Raw genomic sequence first — 20,262 nt, 5'->3', positions numbered from 1 at the left:
GACAGTCTTATTCCTGCCAAATATGAAGCATTTGCTGTTGTTTGGTGAGGTGCATGTTTTTTCAAACGGCGGGTAAAACATCCTCGGCACCAAAAGCCCTGCTCCAGAATTTGGAAGCAGCCAAAACAAGTTGTTGGCGTGCCCTGAGCTGACACATTGACTGGAATATTGGGCTCCATCCAAAATCAACAGTGCTACTTGTTGTTCCTCTTTGACGATGCAGCCACCTCCCTTTCCAGAGCTCAAGTCAATCACACACCCTGCTAAAACAAGTGATGTGCTGCAGCAGTTTGCAACAAGGCCTCTGTAAATAATCGTCTGTATTAGGACACTTTTCCATTATTGAGTAGACTGGCAAAAGCATGAGCTCCATATCAAGATGCCACCGTCAGTCTGACTGTCTTTCAGATGGAATTAGTAAAATGATGCATGTGGAAAATTCAGATTGTATATCCCCCCCCCCCAACCAACCCCATCCTGTCCTGCCTCCCACCCATCACCCTCTGCCTCCAGACAAACTCTATGTAGGTCACTCCATGTGTTAACACAGCCACTCAATAAGAGGATTACACTGCTACCCCCAAGATGGCCATCTTAGCAGATCAATATCTGCATATATTTATCATAACAGTTATTGCTCTATTATTATTGCAGCTGTTGATGCTGATGTCAATAGAAAGTTGATGAAATCAGCTCCGTTTCTCCACATCTACCACAAATGTTGAGGATGCAGCTTTACCCACATTTCTGCTGATTCATGCTCGACTATACTCTTCACCTGACACTGCAGTCTAAATTACCATCATTTAGCACAAACATCAATTGTTGCATCAGTGCACTTTGCCGGCATCACCAAAAGTGACCTCATTCTCCTCCTGGATGATGTTCCAGCTGGTGAGGCGTCTGTGCAGCTCGGGATGATATAGCTACACTGCTGTCCGCAGCTGGTCAAAACCCTTGGGCACTGCACATGCAGCGATCTTAATAATGAGCACCTCATGACATAATCTAACCCGCCACATGGCTGCGCCTGCTCCTTCTCAGTCCCTCTCCCCCTCTCCCTTCCCACCCTCCTGTTACTGATCATTAGTATAAGGAAAAGAGAGGGAGGGGATGGGGGTGGGAGAAGTGATGCAACAGCACTTAACAAGACTGCAAAGTTTAAGAAATGAGAGGAGTGATGTTGGGTGATGATGAATTGTAAAAAATTGGGGTGTGTGCGCGGGGGAGAGGGAGGGAGAGATAAGGAAAAGAAATGAGACTGAAATGAGTTCACTGAGAGTGTTTGACTTTTTCTCAGTTTGTCTTGTCTTATTTTTTAATATTGGTGAGAATTACAAACCAATCATGGAAGCGGGGCTATATTGTCTATCCTACTAGCTGGAGCTGCTCCAGTAAAAGTGAATGGGACTTTGATCTTGTATGCATACACAATGACCTTATATGATCTTAATGCATTTGAGTTTTCAGCAGAAAATATGCTGTTTATCTCACACATACTTATTGTATCATCTTCCCAATCACTTGTTAGTTGAATGAGAATCATCTAGTATCATAGATTCAACATTTCCTTCCCTGAATCAATAGCAATGATAGACAAAAGGAGTTGTTTTTCTGCACAAAATTAAACTGTCTTATGCTACATAGATTATTTTATTGTTTATCTGCAGTGGTGTGCCCCTTTAAGGCCTTAGTGTAGATGAAATCTGGTGAATCAGCACTATAGGCTGCAGCAAAAACGGCCAAAGACGTTCGCATTCACTTGCCTGGTATCAAGTCTGACACGTTGTTCATTTCAAAATAATATTCCTCTGTGTAAAGATTAGGCCTTTAGTTGTGTATTTTTTTTTACAGAGATGCAGTTGGCTTATGATAACTGGTGTGGGGTCAGTTATGTGTGAACAGCAGGAGCCTGGTGCTGGGCAGCCAGAGTCGATTGTAGGTGTGTAGATAATGATCTGTAGTTATAGCTGGGAGGTTTGAGTCACTCCAGTCTGTGTGTGTGTGTGTGTGTGTGTGTGTGTGTGTGTGTGTGTGTGTGTGTGTGTGTGTGTATATATATATATATATATATATATATATATATGTGTGTCTGTGTGTGTGTGTGTGTGTGCGCGTGTGCGCGCGCGTGTGTGTGTGTGTGTGTGTGTGTGTGTGTATATATATATGTGTGTCTGTGTGTGTGTACCTCCCTTTCTCTGTCTCTGCTCTACCCTCCCTCATTTTTGTTCTGTACTATCTCTCCCATAGCTGTTTATTAATAATGGAAAAGTAGAAGCTTCAATGTTGGATTTGGTCTCTTAATGACTCACTGACAACTCTCATATGTTCCAACATCAGGAGCGTGTGTTATGAAATTCTTGTTTTCCCCCGCCCTAATGACAGGAAGGAATATGGATATGAGGGCTTAGAAGTCTAACTTTGTGCATTATCATGAACAATAAAGGTCATCCTGGATCCTGACTCAAAACTCTTACTGGATATCTCTGCCCTGGCAGATTTACTGTAATGCACTAAACTGTCTCTGTCTCCTTCCCTTCCTCCTTTTGTTCTTCCTATTCAATTTAATAAATCTGATTAGACCTTATTATTGGATTGAAGGGAAAAGCAAAAGACCCACAAACTCCAGTTTAGATGAAACAAGATCCACTCAACCCCTCTCTCAGTGGTCTGGTGGCCTATATAGCCCCTCCCAGGAAGGATCCCCAAGGATATTGCGTATGTGCATGGGCTTCCCCCATCACGTGCGGGTGGCTAAACAGCTTATAAACCTTGCCAAGTGACCCTGTGCTCCTCTGAGCAAGGAAGTCCCAAGATTCACTGAGAGCTGTAGTCTGTTATGATATGTAGGTGGTTTTATGTTTCGACTAAGTGCTCACATAAAGTGGGTCTGACATCGTGTTAGCGCATTATTATTTGGTAGATGGTGCACTCATACATCTCAGCAGGGGACAAAAAAATAAAAATCAATAGGACTGTCTGGCCAGCCTGTGCCAAGCCACCGGTCCCTTTCTCCGTTTCCATTCAGCATCAGCTCAATACAAACAATGCTTTGTTGTTATTTGTTGTGGAAGTTAAGACAACAAAATATGATAAAATGATACCCGGTAAGCTACAGATATCACTGTGTATGACTTGCTGTTATAGTAGAAGCGCGCTGTCTGTGTCTTATCTCAAGCCCACCGCCCTTTGCTGGTGGTAGATGTTGCAGTCTATCATTACGGGACGGTGCCGCGTCCTCATCCTGTCAGCACTATAACCGGCAGCTCTTCCTCCCGTATCTTCCCAGGCATGGATCTACGCCACGGATGCGACGCACGGCCAACATCCGTGCGCCAGATCCGTGCGCTTGAACCGTGCGCCAGATCCGTGCCAAACGCTTGCGCCGTTTTGCCTGACCAGACAACCGTAGCCTACATTCACACCGATCTCGCCACACGTGCGGCCATTTTTTGTTACCCATCCGAGCCATTGTGGCGTGCGCACACTTACGACTACAACCCATCCGCTGAATCCTTCCTCGTGATATGCGGGGGGGGAAAAGGGGGAAAGGACGCGTGCCGACTCCACAATAGGCGCCCAAAGCAAACTGATTTCTGCCTGAATAACGCCTGTTCTCACAGCGGAGCGGGCTCTATAGGGGGCAAACCTTCCCTTCTGTCAAACTCTGCTGCACCTCAAACACGGCAAAGTGTCTTTGTCTCCCATTTGAACGCCACGGGATGAATGAACGTAAAATCTTCACATCGCAAAAAAGATCACGAGCCGTGCCTTACCTGTGAATCGTGAGTGTGAGTTCGCGGTAGTCCACCGACCGTCCCGGTTGGACATTCAGACCCCCCTCAGCTGTCTGTCCTGGTCCCGCAGCAGACTACCAGAGAACACGATGCCAATCAAACCGACACGCCCCGCCTCCTCCCCTGACGTCACAGAGATTAGACCAATGGCAACTAATGTTCAACCCTCGTCTAGTGAATACATATTGTGTTGTGCATATAGTATTTTCCCTCTATCATACACTCGTTCATTCACATAAATAGGCTACATTTTAGCAGCTATAGTTTAGCATAATTCCAACACAGTGTAGTGTATGGGTATTAAATCAGGCTTCCACAGAAGCAGGCTACAAACACAATTACACAAGGCCACATTTATGCTAACACCAAGAGAGAACTATAGCATAAAGAGTGAAGCCCCACAGCTGCCTACAAAGCTTCACCAGACCCGATGAAGTGTCCACATTTATTCTTCATCTACTCTCATCTGAGAGTTTGCCTCTGGGACAAAGTGAGACAGAGGGTGGTGAAGCGGTGAATGACTATTTCAAGTCTTCAGTTCATGGTTCACTGTAATGCAATGGCCATGTGGTACTGTTTTGTAGTAACTGGTTCCACACTGATGGTAAGATGTCCAACCACTTCATGAGCAGAAGTAAAACCTGTGAACGTTTCTTCCTTCTTTGGGGCAGGGCTATCTCGTTTCCACTGGAGACTACATGTCTGCAGTGTCTCCTAACTGCTTGATTTGTTCTCTGTGGGCTGATTTGATGTCAGGTTGCGGTAGACTAACCACTCGAGTAATTGCAATAATGCTCCTGAAAATGTCCTTTCTCCCCTCATTTACTTTCAGAGTAGGTACTTATCCTTATGGCCACAAGAGAGCGCCAATAGCTACCCAATTGGCAGCTTCAAATTGACTGATGTTTTCTGACCATATAGGCTTTTACTGGCCCATCCATGCTTGTTAGACCCAGTTTAAATGTGCTTCTCCTGCACTTGTCCCATTATCCAGTCTCATAGAGCTACATTAGCTGGTTTCAGCCAGGAGGGCGAGGTGTGGCACAGCAAGTCCAAACTTGATCTCATCATGAGGGAAGACGTCATGCAAACAGTGTTTGAGATGTCTACTATCAAGTAGATGCCAAGAAATCCATTCCTTCAAACAATTATTCTTTAATAGCACAATTATACAATACAATCAACATGCCCCTCCCCCACTTTACATTAAGGTTTCACAGATGATAACTCTGAATAAACTATTTACAATTTTTATGGCACATACTGTAAGCAGTTTTGACAGTAGCTGATGGTTACGGAGGAGGGGTTGAATATAAGTGGCAGCTCATGGTGGTAAAAGGGGGCAGAGGCAGGGTGGTGTCTTGGTGTAGGAGAGTGTGAAGTGACAGATGTGTAGAGGTCAGAATGTCAGCAGCGGCGGGGCGGCAGTGAAGTGTGAAGCCAACACTGATGGAAGCATCACCACAATGACGGGTCATATCTGGAGAGAGAGGAGGAAAGGTCCAGGGTCAGCTTCCTGTGAAACCGGAAAAGTTGTTCTCAAACTCTCCCAGCAAACACGAAACAGACACACATACCTTGACTGTGGAAGTGTGTCTGTGCTTTCCTTCAACAGCAGCTCTGAGACCAGCGTGTCCAGAATCTCAGGGCTGGACCTCTTCCCATACCTGAGACACACAGAGAGACAAACAGGCAGAGGGGTTATTATTTGTCAATCTGAGGTGAAGCACAACCTTTTCGGCTGTCAAATGAAAAAACATCAAAGAAAAAAAAAAAGAAGAACTTGACTTGAGCGGTCACAGGAAAATAAAAAACTGATTCTGTTACTCTGTATATCCTTGTGTCATATGTCCAATTACAAGCTCAGTGAATACTGAACACCGTCAGGCCGAGACCCAGCAGGCGCAGACAGGAGTTGCATCGCAGGTGGTCATATTTCCTTTTCTGTCCCTCAGATGATAAGCTGTGCCGGCGTGCTCGTCCCCCTGGGGCGGCTAAATGCCTACAGCAGCATCCATGCTCCTGACATTCAGAAGAAAGCTGAAAACTGTGGGTGATTTGACACGGCATGCTGGCTGTGGCAGTCGTGTCTCCTCAGGTTTTTTTTTTTTTTTTTTTTACAGGTGGTAACTGGCCGGCAGGTGTGTCCTGCTCTGTAACTAGTGAGAGGGAAAGATTCAGGAGGTGCAGACCTGAAAGAGTCAGACTTGCAACTCCAACAAGAAAAAGTGGCCTAATGGATAAACTCCCCGTTTTGTTGCTGTATTGTCAGGCAGCCTATCTAAGGTATGACCATAACAAAGACATGAAATACATGAAATACACATTTTTTCTGGGGAACCCCTGAAATTCCAGCCAGGAGGATAAACAATCTGCCAAAACTTAAATACTAAATTCCTGTTTATTACAACTTGGAAATGGCACATTGTTAAGGAATTTAGCAGAAAATGGTGTAAAATAGAAGAATATACTGAAGCACCAGTGAAGTTACAAGCATTTTTTTTCTTCTGTAAACCATCTCATTATATGCACAAGTTTTAAACACAGAAAAATAAAGCAGATTGGAATATAACATTGTGGCCGATGGACAACAATAATCATCCATTCAATTATTTGAGGATGAAAATTATTACAAAGTAGTCAAGTCTTCAAATCAAATTAAACCTGAACTCAAATTAACTTTTAAGTGCACACTCATTCTGTTCTGTTGAGTTCTTAACTTTGTTGTTCTCACAGAGAGGTGTAATAAGTCCGCCTACCTCTGTCTTGTGATGAGGTTGATGTAGTGTCTCAGTGCTGAGTAGTATTTGGCCAGTTCCTCCGCCGGGGCGTCCTCCCCGGGGTTCTCCGGTTTCACCGGGTATCCCTCCGTCAGGGCGCCCAAGCAGAGCAGCGCCCACAGCAGGAACCCCAGAGTCCCCAGCCAGCTCACCATGTTAGGCTGCATCTGGCAGAGCAATGTGAAAACTGTTGGTCTAACTCACATTTGTTTCACTGTGCTTTAAATTTCCACAGTTTTTAAATGAATTATTACCATTTACTGAGCTAAGATTTATCATTGTTAAGCTTTGATGAATTCATTTCTAGTTGGTCTGAGTAAAAATATGCAGATATTATTATAGTGGTAGAGCTCCACTAATCACCAGGACTTTTGCAGCTGTTTGCCCAACATCACCAATCAGGTAGAGAGACTTAAAGCAAGTTTAACATTTTATGTCAATATTTTTGTAAAGCAAATAGCAGAATACTTACAATTCCCAATAAGTCAGGGGGAGAATTGCACGCTGTCCTTAGGCGTCTCTTCTGCTCTTCTGGGCGCTTGGAGTGCGCTGGGTTTTATATCCTGTGCGCCAGACGCGCTGCAGAAAAACGCGTCAGAGCTGCGCCCGCTTAGCGAAAGTCTCTGCCTTTCCTCATGTGAACGTCACAGCTGATGCTGTCATTAGTGTCTCTCTTTTTTTTTCTTCTTTTTTTTTTTTTTTTTACAGCTTTTGTTCCATTAAATTAAAAAACGTAAAATAACATTGCAAACTAAAAATAGAGTGAGTTAATAAGCTTTGTTTCCAGTGAGACCCAGAGGGACCAGATGAAGACGTTTTTAAAGAACGTGACCAATCCAACAATTACATTTCAGAATACTGACCAAATAAGAAAACCCATATCCCATTAGAACATTACATGGATAATGCAGTAATTTCATTAATAAGTTCACCACTTAGTCACTGTTGCACATCTGTCATGTATTACTTCCTTTGGAAATAGAAATTACTGTACTGTCAATGTAACAAACATTATATTCTATGTCTCAAATGCAGGTGTGTCCATAAACAGGCACATCACACACACATCTGCCACACACCCTCATTATAACTGTTGCATTCAAACATTGTCAAATAGATTAGTACATACAAGCATAGGCTACAGTGTGATGTTTTGGTGTTTATGAGGCTTCTCTATGAGCAAGACAGTGATAGATGATTTCACAATCAACTACTGATTCTTCTGCATAATGAGATCAATAATCCCATCTGAAGTCACAAAAGAATGGCAGTAATGTAACACTGTGGGCGAACTTCAAATGACTCTTCAATAGGCGGCCTTCTTACCAAAAGAAGCTCCTGTGACGGCGCCTCGGGTGATCTGGAATAAAAAGATCTCAAACAGACTCATGTTCACGACTGCTTTTTTGACACGCTGTTTGACTGAATCAGTCCACTAATTTCATCTTGCAGTTCATTCCATCAGATGGAAAGAGTGACTGGGACACTCATCTCGAACAAAAGGCGTAAAATGTGAATATCGAAACACGTCAGCCAAAGAAGAGCCCAATCTCCAAGATACCCACTTAATAAGAAAACCCAAATAGCACTTCAAATGAATCTGTATCACCAAGTGCTTCATTTACCTCCTATTCATAATCCTTTTGTATACCAGCTCGCAGCCATGTAATCCATCAAAATCAGTATTCTTCAGCAGAGCTGCTTTTTAAGTTGCGCAGAGGATGTGTTAAGGGCTTTTTGTGTCACACAGGATGCTAAGAGGGAGATGAGGAATGAAATGAGAGTGAGAGAGTATGAAACACAAAGTCATGACCGAATCATGATGAGCACAGGCAGGAATTAGTACTTCTAGTCCTCTTCAGGGGATACATGCACACTCAGTGACTCACTTCAATAGGTATAACACTTTTTTAAGCAAACAGCTTGCGTCTATGTAAGTGTCTGACATGTGAATGAAATAGATGCATAAAGCACCAGGGTAAAGCTGAGAGGTCAGTTAGTGTTAGTGCATCAACTCTAGCATCTTAGACACAAGTGACATCTTAAGATTTGACCAAATGTGCATCTTCTAAATTCAAACTCATCAGTCATTGAGACAGACAGGTCATGTCGGGTTACATGCACGTCAGCTAACAAAAAAACAAGGCTAAGAGACGACAGCCATGCTAGCATCTTTGTGAGACTGTACTTAGGCACATCGCTACTTTAAGCTAAATGCTAACATTAGCTTGGCGCCATGCTAACATTTGCTAATTAACACTAAACCCAACTGAGTCTGAGGAGAATGCTGCAGGTTTTACATGTATTTTCACCTAAACCAAATGGTTGGGTAAAGTGAAGTTTTGACCTGATGGTGCTGCTAGATGAAGAGTTTAAGCATCACCAAAGTTATTACAATTCATTCTAAAACAATCCTCAAAACCTCAGAGGGTCACCAAAGGGATTAGGATTCATCCTGTTAGTTTTTGATATATTTTAGCCTGGGCCAAAGTGGTGGACTGGCCAGGCTCTTGGCCACAAACCAGGGAGTAAAATTGCCTGACAAAACCTTGTTTAGAAATTTGGCATAAACAACATGAATCCATGGATCCATCATGCATAGTGTCAACAAGATGCACAGTCATGGGAGTAATTTTTGGGGGATGTTTTCTTGGGCTCCTCAATACTAGCTAAGTGTCACCTAAATGCTGTTGCACACCATGTGCGTTTCTTCATGGTCTCTCTTTACCCTTTCCCCAATGCTTCAAAGAAAATAATGCACCACTGACTTGAAGTGGTTCCACCACAAAGTGACATTTATTTCAGTTTACTCACGTAAGCCCCTCGCAGGTCCTTGATCTCAACCTGAGGTGGAACAAAATGTTAACAACAGATGAACCCCTAACTAAATACGCTTGTCACACAGTGGATTAAGAAACACGCACAGACAAATCCATGTCTTTAGGGATACACTTCACCTGTTTAGATCAAATGCATTCTTGCTAGCAGGAGTCAAACAGCCTATAAACAGTCAGAAAGAAAAGCTTAGTAGATAGTTCAGCGTTGGGAAAATTAAACAAATCATCATCATAGAGACATTTATCGTCTCTTCGTCTGTCATCAGTGTTGCTTCTGCTAACTGATCGAAACACTGACCATTTCCTGAAAGGTTATATGTTTAGCATACCATTAATGAATCAGTACATTTCATTTTAAGACATTAGTAAAATTATTGTGAACAAACCACAGCTTCTGTGTAGCATTTTTCACTGAAAATGATCAGCGCGTGAAGACGGGTTAAAGGATGAGGCTGGTAAGTATGTTCAGTGTTTTTCTTACTGTCAATTAAAGTCAGTTTGTAATTCATATAGCACCAAATCACAACAGGAGTTATCTCAGGGCACTTTTCAGTCGGCCTCTGCCCCCTGCGGTCTAGACCGAACTCTTTACACAAATCCCATGAAAAGACCAAAATGAGCAACGGCTGTCTGTGTAGCTGAAGCGTGATATGGCTTATCCCTCTGTGCTACAGAGCTCCGCTGTCTTCCAAACACCATTAAAAACATATCAAAGAGACACACTGTCGCACTGGGTGACATGTTCCTTTCTTACCATAAATATGGGCACCATAGTTTGTTTTAAATCAGTCCCACTTACACTACCCTGATGATGGCAGGTGCAACATTTGTGTATCAATCTACAGCTGAAAATAGTCCCAAGCAAATACACAATGTGCTCCTATTTAATGAATGTTTGCTTAAGCCTAATGTGCCCAGTTAGTTTAGGAAATTATTGATCTTTTTTGAAACTCTTTAAAAATGTATATCTTCAGTAGTAGTAAGGGGCCTGGGAAGACAGGAATTAGTGAGGGATGGACTTACGTCCTTTGAAGTATTTGTTGAAAGTGAGTTCAAATATGAAAACAAGAAGCATTAATAAAATGTTATCAACAAAATAATCTTAGGATGCTGCAGTTTTGGAAGACCTTTTTCCAAAGACATCTTCTTCGCTTGTTTGCAGCTTTACTGCACATACAATGGATTAGTCCATGTTTGGACTGGTATCAGTCTCAGCCTGTATCTATCCATTAAATATTTACAACATATTCTATAATTAAAATGTCTCAACCAGGTCAGAGTTTGTTGGAAATCTGATGGATTTCTGTAAAGCTTAAGAGAAGAAGAGGGCAGCACTCTTCTAGCTCAAGGAGAGACAAATAATAATGGGATGTTGCAAATGGGGTTCAGGGAAAGTATGGTCACTAATTTTGATCAACATCAGCACTAATAATATCAATGCTATTAGAAAGATAGACACCAATCATCCTCAATACGGTCCCGGTTGTTTATGCTAATTATACCGATCAATATACTCACAATTAATGTAACAATAATATATGGTTGCTCTAAATGTAGCACCTTTAGATAAATGCTGTACAGAAGAATTTCTTGGAGCTTGGTTTCTCGTTACCAGAAATAATTTCTGTGTAGAATGAGTCCTTTAGAGAACAAGCTGTTTAAATGCAAATTTGTTTTCTCCTCCTCTCATCAGCCTCCTGGTTTGGACAATAAGTTCTATGCCAAGATTTGTTGAGATGAAAAGGCCTGTAATTTTCTGCTGCTGTGAATCACACTTTTCAAATTTACAGTGTGTACAACTGTAAAAGGAAACACTGACAAGCAGACTGCCTGTATCTTTTCTCTCAGGCAGTTGCATGCATACGGACCGGGAAGACGAATGAAAACAGGCAAAATCTGGTACAGCTTTGGTTCTTTCTTGGCTATTATACCATTTTTACACACAACTCTGACATCTAAATTGTTGCTTTTGACTACACTATTGTGCTACGGCGACAATCTGTTACTCCTGGTAAGCAAGGACTACTATTAGATAGGGCATCGGCAGCCCCCTTGTTTGCCTTCGTGGGCTGCAGCTTTAAACTGAAGGTGATTTGAGTCAAGAGGTTTTGATGTTAGGTTCATGTTGGAGGTTTATGGGATGTTTGTCATTGACTCTTTTGTGTTAATCTATGTTGCATTAGTGTTACACAAAACAGAAAAAATCTACTTCAATACCGTTTCTGTAATTTGCATAAATGCCTTAACGATAATTAGATTGTTTTCACAGAACTGGTCTACCACCAAAGATGTTTTTGCTATCCACTTCTCTGAGCTGTTAGCTATCAACACTTCAAAGAAGCATGTCCCCAAATTGTGCTTCTTTGTTTTGGCTTTGACATTAATTGACAGCCTTTGCAAGCAATTACTGAACCATATAACATCTCAGAGAACACACGCTTTTCTCCACTTTCAGTTCAGAGTATGTACAATGCTGACAGCTGCTCAATGAGGGAATAACAAGAAATTAATGTCCTTTGTCGTTTCTCTCATTTGTTCTTCTATCACTTTAATTAAGCCCCCACAGCTGTAAGAGTCACCAAATCTAGTCTCTAGTGTTTTAATTGACCTGTCTTTACCTTTTCTCTCAATGTTCCTTGCTGTCGTCTGCAATCTCAGTGAGAGTGTGTCTGCCTCTGTTTGTGTATATAAATGTGTCTCTGCCACATCTGCTCCTGGGGTGAAAGCAGCACAAACACCACGTCAAAAGAAACCTCATATAAGGTCTTTTGATTGACAGACAAACAGAGGGTCAAGCCGCCAAGCTGTGACAGGTTGGTTCGGCTCAGGTGTGCGGGTCAGAGTCCTGAGCCTTAACATTAGGAAACCTGATGAAAGTTGTAACCATGGCAAAGGGCAGTAAACTTTGGTTTAATAACTGTCGTGACCTATGTTAGACCACAGTCTGGATGTGTCACTGTTATGTCAAGTTGTCTGTGTGTTTGTTAAACCTCAAAGATTTTAAATAATGGTTATAAACGGATTCAGATGCTACACAAGCATATGTAAGTGTTGTTTACCGGTATTGTGCTCTGTATTCACATTAAATGGATTTCTGTATCATTTATATGTTTTAATTTTGTGGTATTTCTTGCAATAGGATGCAAGCTTATCTTATTGAATGAATATAATAAGTTGTAAATATTTTTTAAAGTGAATTACTCTTTCAGTAAACAATATGAATATTATATATATAATATTATATATAAAATATTGATTTTAATAGTAGACCTTAATCTATACAAGACAAAATAAATGAATGAATAAAAATAAAAATAACATTAAGCATCTAATTAGAACTGTAATCCTTTAATAGGCTTTTATGTTTATGGGGGAAATTAAACATATTCAAACACAAGACATTAAGCACAAATAAAGAAGGACATCACAATGCCTAAATCTCGTCACTGTTGTGGTTTCACATTGTAATATGTCTGCTGAAAACACTTTTGACAACACTAGGTCTGAAGAGTTAATGTGATAAGCACTGTTGCAGGAAGGTTAAATATATTACCAGCACATTAGAGACCATGTTATGTGCTGGCTTCACAGACGAGGAGCTCAATAATGGAGAGGAAATGTATGATTTAAGCAGTCCACCTAATGCATCAGAAAGCGGTTAAAAGCATCAATTCTCAAGTGTGTGCAGCATTCATGAAAGAACATATTTTTCCACATGGCTGTCAGTCAGCCATTGAGTGTGTACAAATACTTATTCTGCAAATCAAAGCAATTTCCAGATTTAATGTTATCATTCAGGTAGCTGGTAGAGGCGGGTTGCAGATGGCTGAATTTCTCTGAGCGCAAGCAGTTCCTCACAGGGACACACTCATAAGGAGCAGACTCACACTGAAGTAATAAACAGTAGGTACAGTATTGTAATTAGGAATTACTTAATGTGGTTTAAGATGTAAGTGATGACCCTGATAAAAGTGATTCAGATGTTACACAACTATTGACAATACACTTTGAATTAAGACCAGGTGAAAAATGCGTCTTGATACAAGATGGGTATTAATCTCATTGTTTCATTATCTATTTATTACCTATCTTTTTATCTAATTATTCATCTTAATTTAGATTTATGCCTATAATTTTTGACCAGGGCAAAAAAAGTGTTTTAAAGAAATAGCCTTAGAAAACATACTTTTTAGCTTTATTGCCAACAATTAATTGACAAGATCGATGGCACTCTCATATCTGTCAGTTAAATTGAAAGTCATAGCCAGCAGCTGATTAGCTTAGCTTATCTTAAAGACTGGAAAAAGAGGGAAACAGCTAGCCTGCCTCTGTCGAAATATTTTGTTTGTTTAAATAACAAGCTTCATCCCTGTGAATTGGAGATGTCACAACTTTAAAAAAAAACAAAACAAACAACAGGGTTTTTTAAATTTCCCAAGGTGGGTAGATGAGTGAGAGGGAAAGAATAGAAAGAACCAGACATTTCTTGGTGAGTTTTAAGGGATTTCTGAGATTTCTAGGTTCAATCAGAGACTGAGCTGAATGCAAATGTTGGTTCATGCTAGCTAACTTACAGCTAACGTCTGTACAGTTGTCACACTGGCTCTTTGTTTGGAGTGAATAAACACAGTAGTCCAACAGTCAGATGTACTTCTCTTAGAAACACACTTATGTGCCAGTAGGCAGATTTTGTTACCTTTGCACACAGCTAGGCTAGCTGTTTCCCAGTTTTATTTATAATAAGCTAAGCTAACCTGCTACTGATGTTAGCCATATAATGGACAGGGTAGTATTGAACTCCTATTACTCTTGGCAAGGAAGCATATTTCCCAAAAAAATTAACAATATCTTTATGTATTGAACAACAAGTATTTATTTAGGTCTGAAATACTACTCCAATCTGTAAAGGCAACTCTATACATGAAGCTCTGCACTTATATTTCACTGACAACTTGTTGTATTTTGAGGCAATTCTTAAAAGATTAGCTGCATTTTAAATGATATCCAATGAATGATAGTGCTTTAGAGTTTAACGCCAACTTCTATAGACTCATGAAAATTAGACCACAAGAATAAGAACTCTGGTGAACTTCTCTGTTCTTTGGCTTCTCTTAAAGTAAGTACCTGGTTTGACCCTCTCCAGAAAAAAGTAATAATAACATGTTTATATTTATTACAGCAGATATGACATGAAAGTAATACTGTTTTCTGTTGACTTACTCCTTTAACAATATGTTCTTGTAAACCTTTTATGTCACCGCTAAGTGGTACTGATATCTCTGGCCTATTGATACAAGAAGTAACACTAACTTCCTAAACGTCCTTTCAAACATACAGGATGCTAAGTATGTGTTAGATGCACTACATTCATGCGTGTACATGCATGAGTTTGTGTGTGTGGTGTGCCTGCAGGTGTTTAAACACTTTTGTTAGTCAAACATTACTATTGATTTAACCCAGCGATACAACATCCCTTTCTGTTCATTATCACAGTGCTTTGTGAAAAAGCTAAATACATTTCTCACGACTCGCTCTCCATCCTCCTCCCCAAGTTTGCCACCACAGGAGGTTATCGAAGCAGAGTCGCTGCATTGTCTATTTCCCACTGTTTCTTCCACAAAAGAGAGGCAATAGACACACACACACACATACACACACACACACACACACACACACACACACACACACACACACACACACATGTGATGTTCAGAAACAAAATCATACGTAGGGTTGTGCTACAGTTTTAGGAGAGTGTGATGGATTTTTTTGTCTTTAGAATCAGAACAAGCTGTATTGCGTGATCTGTCCTAAACAGAAAACAGGTTGATTCTTCGGATAATCAGAGGACGATACCTGGAGGAAAGAGAAGCAGTGAAAATCAATGAGATGATGTTTGAAAATTGCTTAGAGATCCATTATTTAATTAAAAGCTGATACAAAGCTTGGCTACCACAGAGAGCTGTTGGGATTGTCGACCTTGAGTCTTTTAATGTTCATAGTATAGTTGTGGTATGTGAATAATAATACATTGAAATTAATTTTAAAAACAAATGTATATTCACATCAGGAAATAGCACATGTGGGATAAATCACATTTCTTTGTTTGTTCACGTGTGTTTATTTTATCTGCACTAATACCATTAATATGGTATGGTAAATTAATACACCCTCAAACTTAATGTTATTGAATTTGCAAATCCAGCAGACGGAGCAACATTAGTGTTTGTGCCTACCTGACAGACAGTCACTGCCTTTAATTCTGTTTCTCATCTCTACCAACTCATTAGCTGCTAAACACTCCACTATGTTCACTAGCCAGCTACTAACTTCTGCTGCCTGCTGTGTGGAGCTGGGCGTATAGTGCAGGTGTACAGTGTTTTTACTGATGCAGCTGCCTGTTCTATTCAAAAACATTGCCAATGAGAACAGTGAGTGAACCAAAACATTAAAGCTGCGGGCTGAAAAACCAAAACAGTTAGCTAAAAGGTGCTAACACACTCCGTAGAGCAAGGACTACCACTACATGGATCAGACATGCAGTTCTTTAATATCATTATATTGATTATAGTCAGTTGAAGGAAAAACAAAAGAATGGAAATAAAGGTTTGGATGGTAAATTTGAGCCAACAGATTTTATGGACTCACATCATTTGTTTTAGCTTTCACATCCAAATGGGTTCTAGCCTACAGTATATATATATATATATATACTGTATATAGCCTACAGGTTCTACACTGTTAGTAAAGGAGCTGATGTTCTTATCTGTCTTTTTTGCATTTTGGAAAATTCTATTTCAAGCTGTATTTTTCTTCTCATTAGCATCTGGTTGAAAATATGTCTTGACAATTTTAAGTGATTTGTCAGCACCTGTCAGTCTGTTGTGTTACTCAGTACCCCTGAGTGTTTTGTTACCTCTTTCTCTGTCAGTGGGGAAATTAGGGGAGTGTGTTCTTCGTCACCAGTTAAGTCGATGTGTGCTTACCGTAACTGTCGCCAGGGTAATTAAGTGTTTCCTTGCGCTGTAATTGCCAATTTAATCTTCCATGCTCGCCTCCTGATTTGTAGTGTCGGAGCTGTCAGTCAAGTTGGGCGTGGTTTCCATGGGGATAAGGGAAGTGTAGTAGTCATTCCCTTCAACCAATGGCCAAAGTAAATTACCTGTAGCTTCCTAAACAGGGTTGCCATGGAGAGGCAATTACCTTAAATTGTAATTGTGCCAGACTAATGTGTCAGGCCTTTACCTCTTAAATTAATTGGGTTTTTGCTTTTTCTCTCCCCATCCCTCTCCACCGACTGCCTCTACCCCTCTGTCAGAGAAAATGTCCAGGAGTAAGCCGTGGAAACAGGTCAAGTGTTTTCTAAAGGACACTTGATTCAAGCAGTCAACAAAGCTCTTCTGAGAAGCGAAGGGGAAACATGATTGGTTTAAAGCGTGTATGCAGCCGTGAATGTGTGTGTACATGCTTTATCTTGTGACAACCTGATACCATAGTCATCGTAGCTACACACTGAATCTAAAGTGTCAGCTTACAGATGGGACTCAGGTGCATCCAGGTCGTGCTTCAGGTGTAGCCCTACTTCCTTTCCCTTAAGACCACCTGTTCAGCTCACACACACACACACACACACACACACACACACACACACACACACACACACACACACCAACTTCCCTCAGGTAATAATTACATTACAACAGAGGTGACTTTAGATGCACTGGCCAGCACCAGTGTAGATGCTGATCTAGTATGACTTGCCATTCACACAGTGGGAACATTTGAGTGGGAGTGAATCCTGATTTTGATCCCTGTTAATTTCATTTCTCAGTTACAGATGCTGGAAAGTGGGCCATCAATGTAGAAAACATGACCTGCTTCAATCTCCATTCACTGCATGGATTAAATCATCTCATCACCGCTGATCTGCCGTGAGGAATGGGATTAATCAATCGAAGACGGTACATCAATCTGCAAATTAAAAACTGTGCTCATCACTGAGCACATAGCTCCATGGTTCTGGTGTTATTTTGGTGACGTGATGAGTGGGTGGCTTTCTCTCTATAAGGGAACATCAATCACACAAACCTCAGATGTGTAAACTGACCAATTTATGGAACATATAGAGGTGAATAAGAGGTAAATATTAGGGACTGTTAGAAAAAAAGTGAGCATGGGTTGGTTAGAGTATCAACTGGCAAATATTCATTTTATGACTGACATGACTGCATCTTTAACAGCTGATTATGTTACAACGTCACGACAATGACAAAGGCAGATACTTAAAAACAATCAAAATGCTTTTAAGTGTTTAGATCGTAAATTGCATGTGATTTATTTGATATGGTTAATTTCAATAGTCCAATATTTAATATAAGAGTTTGACAGATGGACTCTGAGAGGAACATTTCATTTTAATGTTTGTTTAGAGCCAGATGCTTTTGTAGATGTTTGGTTAATCCTGGATGCTGAGCTTCCCTGCTGGCAGCTCTCTTCTCTGTCTTGATCTGGAAAAGATACAGCAGATTTTGGAAATCAGATCTGGTACGTAGAGAAAAATGGTATGTATCTCACAGGTATGAAGCTTATTTAATATAAACAGTATGCTGTGTATGTGCATTACCTGTACCAGAATCTGAATCACAGAATATTTGAATGTGAAATTTCAGACTTTTAACTCAGTACCTATGTGTGTGGAAAGCAAATGCCAAACTGTGGAGTAATCAATCAATAGCATATTAAATCATGCATAATTAACTACACATAAATGGATAAAAATTGTAATTAATGTTGCACATTCAATCATTAATTAAATTTACATGGTTTTCAGAAGAGATGAAAATGACCTATCAAAAATTGAGGAAGCCATTATTGGTCTGAAATAACTTGCAAACTTAACCTGGCATGCTTTTTACAAAATGTCTTTTAAAAGAACCTAATCAATCTCTCAACAATATGAAAGACATGTATTTTTGTATCATCACAGCTCTACTACAAATGTATACTGGTAAAACACTACAATACACTTTTGACTTCAACAAATACCTGCTTTGCAGACTTATTTATTCAACACTGAAGCTGCGCTGCTCTTTGCTGCCCTCACATGCCTCTGAAGGGAACTTTCTTCACCTTTTGTGCTCCAAAAGTCTAACAAGGGCTGGTTCACCAAAACACTGACTCTTTGAATTACAGAATATTTCAGCTGAGAATTACACTGACTGGTATTTGTTCTGCCTGGAGTCTGATGTTGCTCCACCTGACTACATATGCAAGTAATGTTCCAGACTCACTTACCCCACTGCACAAGAACATTTTAAGATGGAGCTATTATTGTGGCTTCTCATTGCACATAGAGATACATTGTCATGTCAGCTAGATATCTGGTACCTGAGCCACAGGCCTCCAGGGTGAGGTAACCGTCCAATAGGGAGCTGAACCCCGTCAGCCCCCCCATGGCAGCATATGGGACATCCCTGCCTACTGGCTGACCCCGCGCCTCCCTCTCGGGTTTCGTCTCAACCTGCAAAAAAATAATGTGATTTGAATTCAAATTATGTGAACTGTGCATCTGTGTGTCTGTGGGCGATTTGTAGCAATATTGTAAAGCTATGTCTAGAAATAGCCTGTGTGATGTTTCACTCTACTCACCAGGGTCTGGTGGGCAGAGCAGGGCTGGCCACACCCGCAGATGTAGGGGCTCTGGAACCCAGAACAGGAACTGCCTGAAAATGAGTTAATAGGAAACAGGCATGTGAAAATTATCTTCAACATTATTTACATATATGATTCCCCCTTGGTTAAAATTTTATTTGGTCCCCAGTGAACTACTATTGTCTTTAAACATAGTGATTTCAGACTCACATTTCTTGCACAAGTGGCCAGTAGATTCACTGTGATCCTGAGGTAGGTGTTTACACCTGCAGCGGACAGGGTTTGGCCCATTTCGAGGAACATACTGATAGCCAGGACAGTGACATCCCCTAACCTGGCATGGTAGGGCCAGGGGCCGCTCAGAGGGAAGCACTTCAAAGTCTGTCTTATGTTGCTTGTACCTGGACGAGATTATATTACTCACAAATGTATTTGTGTACTTATGTGTGTGGGAGAAGGATGTCTGACTTAAATTGTAATGCTGTAATGGACTACCTATGTGTACAGAAGCACTGTGTCTCAGGACCAATTAGTTTGCAGTCGATACCTCCTGGTATTCCATAGCTCACATACAGCCTGTTTTTCATGCGCATAGGGAGCACCGTCCTCTTGTACTCCTCATACTGCTCTGGGGTGAACAGCCTACCTCTATCGTCATCACCCACAATCCTTGGAAAAGACAAATCACCATTAAATATAGCAAAGGCTCTTGTTGCAAAATATAATAACGTACACAATGAACTGAACAACCTGTACCAAAATTGTTATCATGTTATTTCAGCATTTGTCGTGAATTTTCAGCTAGTTGGCATTAGCTGTTGCATACTGGTGGCTTGCTCCCAAGTGAAAAACCCTCCAGAGATGAGCTAAAACCAAGAGCTATCGTAAAAGCATTCGGTCTAACGTTGAGACAAACCTTCTGTACTCCCAGTACTCATCAACTGCTTTTAAAGCCGATTTATCAAGACATGTTGTCTCCATTGTCAGAAATCCAAAACTGATCACTGTGGGCTTTGTGTTGCATAGCAAACTACTGTTTACCTCCAGCTTTGAGGTTGCTATGGAAATGAATGTAGGTCCCTCTAACGGTCGCAAAGCGAACAGCAAAAAAGAAATATAAAAATAATTATCATAATGAAACACACACACACACACACACACACCTGGAGAGAGATAAAGAAAAAAAAGAAATTAAGC

At 40.8% G+C, this 20,262-nt stretch overlaps 3 protein-coding genes across 6 annotated transcripts in view; all 3 read right to left on the bottom strand.

Moving 5' to 3' along the window:
- The window catches only part of pals2b (protein associated with LIN7 2, MAGUK p55 family member b), a 21,489-nt gene extending 17,615 nt beyond the window's left edge, over positions 1–3,874 (bottom strand). For all 4 annotated transcript variants that reach the window (XM_023426666.2, XM_023426668.2, XM_023426669.2 and 1 more), the window contains exon 1: positions 3,777–3,874. The gene's annotated coding sequence lies outside the window, so the exon portion shown is untranslated. The remainder of the gene's footprint in view (positions 1–3,776) is intronic.
- A 1,062-nt stretch (positions 3,875–4,936) lies between these two features.
- Positions 4,937–7,095, bottom strand: npy (neuropeptide Y). Its single transcript, XM_023426670.2, has 4 exons — positions 7,050–7,095; positions 6,557–6,744; positions 5,375–5,464; positions 4,937–5,277 (listed from the first exon to the last, which is right to left on the bottom strand). The coding sequence occupies exons 2-4, from the start codon at positions 6,742–6,744 to the stop codon at positions 5,256–5,258; spliced, it is 300 nt and encodes a 99-aa protein (XP_023282438.1). The 5' UTR covers positions 7,050–7,095; the 3' UTR covers positions 4,937–5,255.
- Positions 7,096–17,581: 10,486 nt separating this feature from the next.
- Positions 17,582–20,085, bottom strand: fam221a (family with sequence similarity 221 member A). The gene is made up of 6 exons (XM_023426676.2): positions 19,982–20,085; positions 19,561–19,734; positions 19,276–19,466; positions 19,063–19,136; positions 18,802–18,934; positions 17,582–17,921 (listed from the first exon to the last, which is right to left on the bottom strand). Exons 1-6 carry the CDS (start codon positions 20,044–20,046, stop codon positions 17,824–17,826), a joined length of 735 nt encoding a protein of 244 aa, XP_023282444.1. The 5' UTR covers positions 20,047–20,085; the 3' UTR covers positions 17,582–17,823.
- Between the last annotated feature and the right edge of the window lie 177 nt (positions 20,086–20,262).

The sequence above is a fragment of the Seriola lalandi genome, unplaced genomic scaffold, assembly GCF_002814215.2.
Source record: "Seriola lalandi dorsalis isolate HSWRI2012SDOR001 ecotype SW California unplaced genomic scaffold, Sedor1 jcf7180002054834, whole genome shotgun sequence".
NCBI lineage: Eukaryota > Metazoa > Chordata > Actinopteri > Carangiformes > Carangidae > Seriola > Seriola lalandi.
This window is presented reverse-complemented; position numbering and strand designations above follow the sequence as displayed.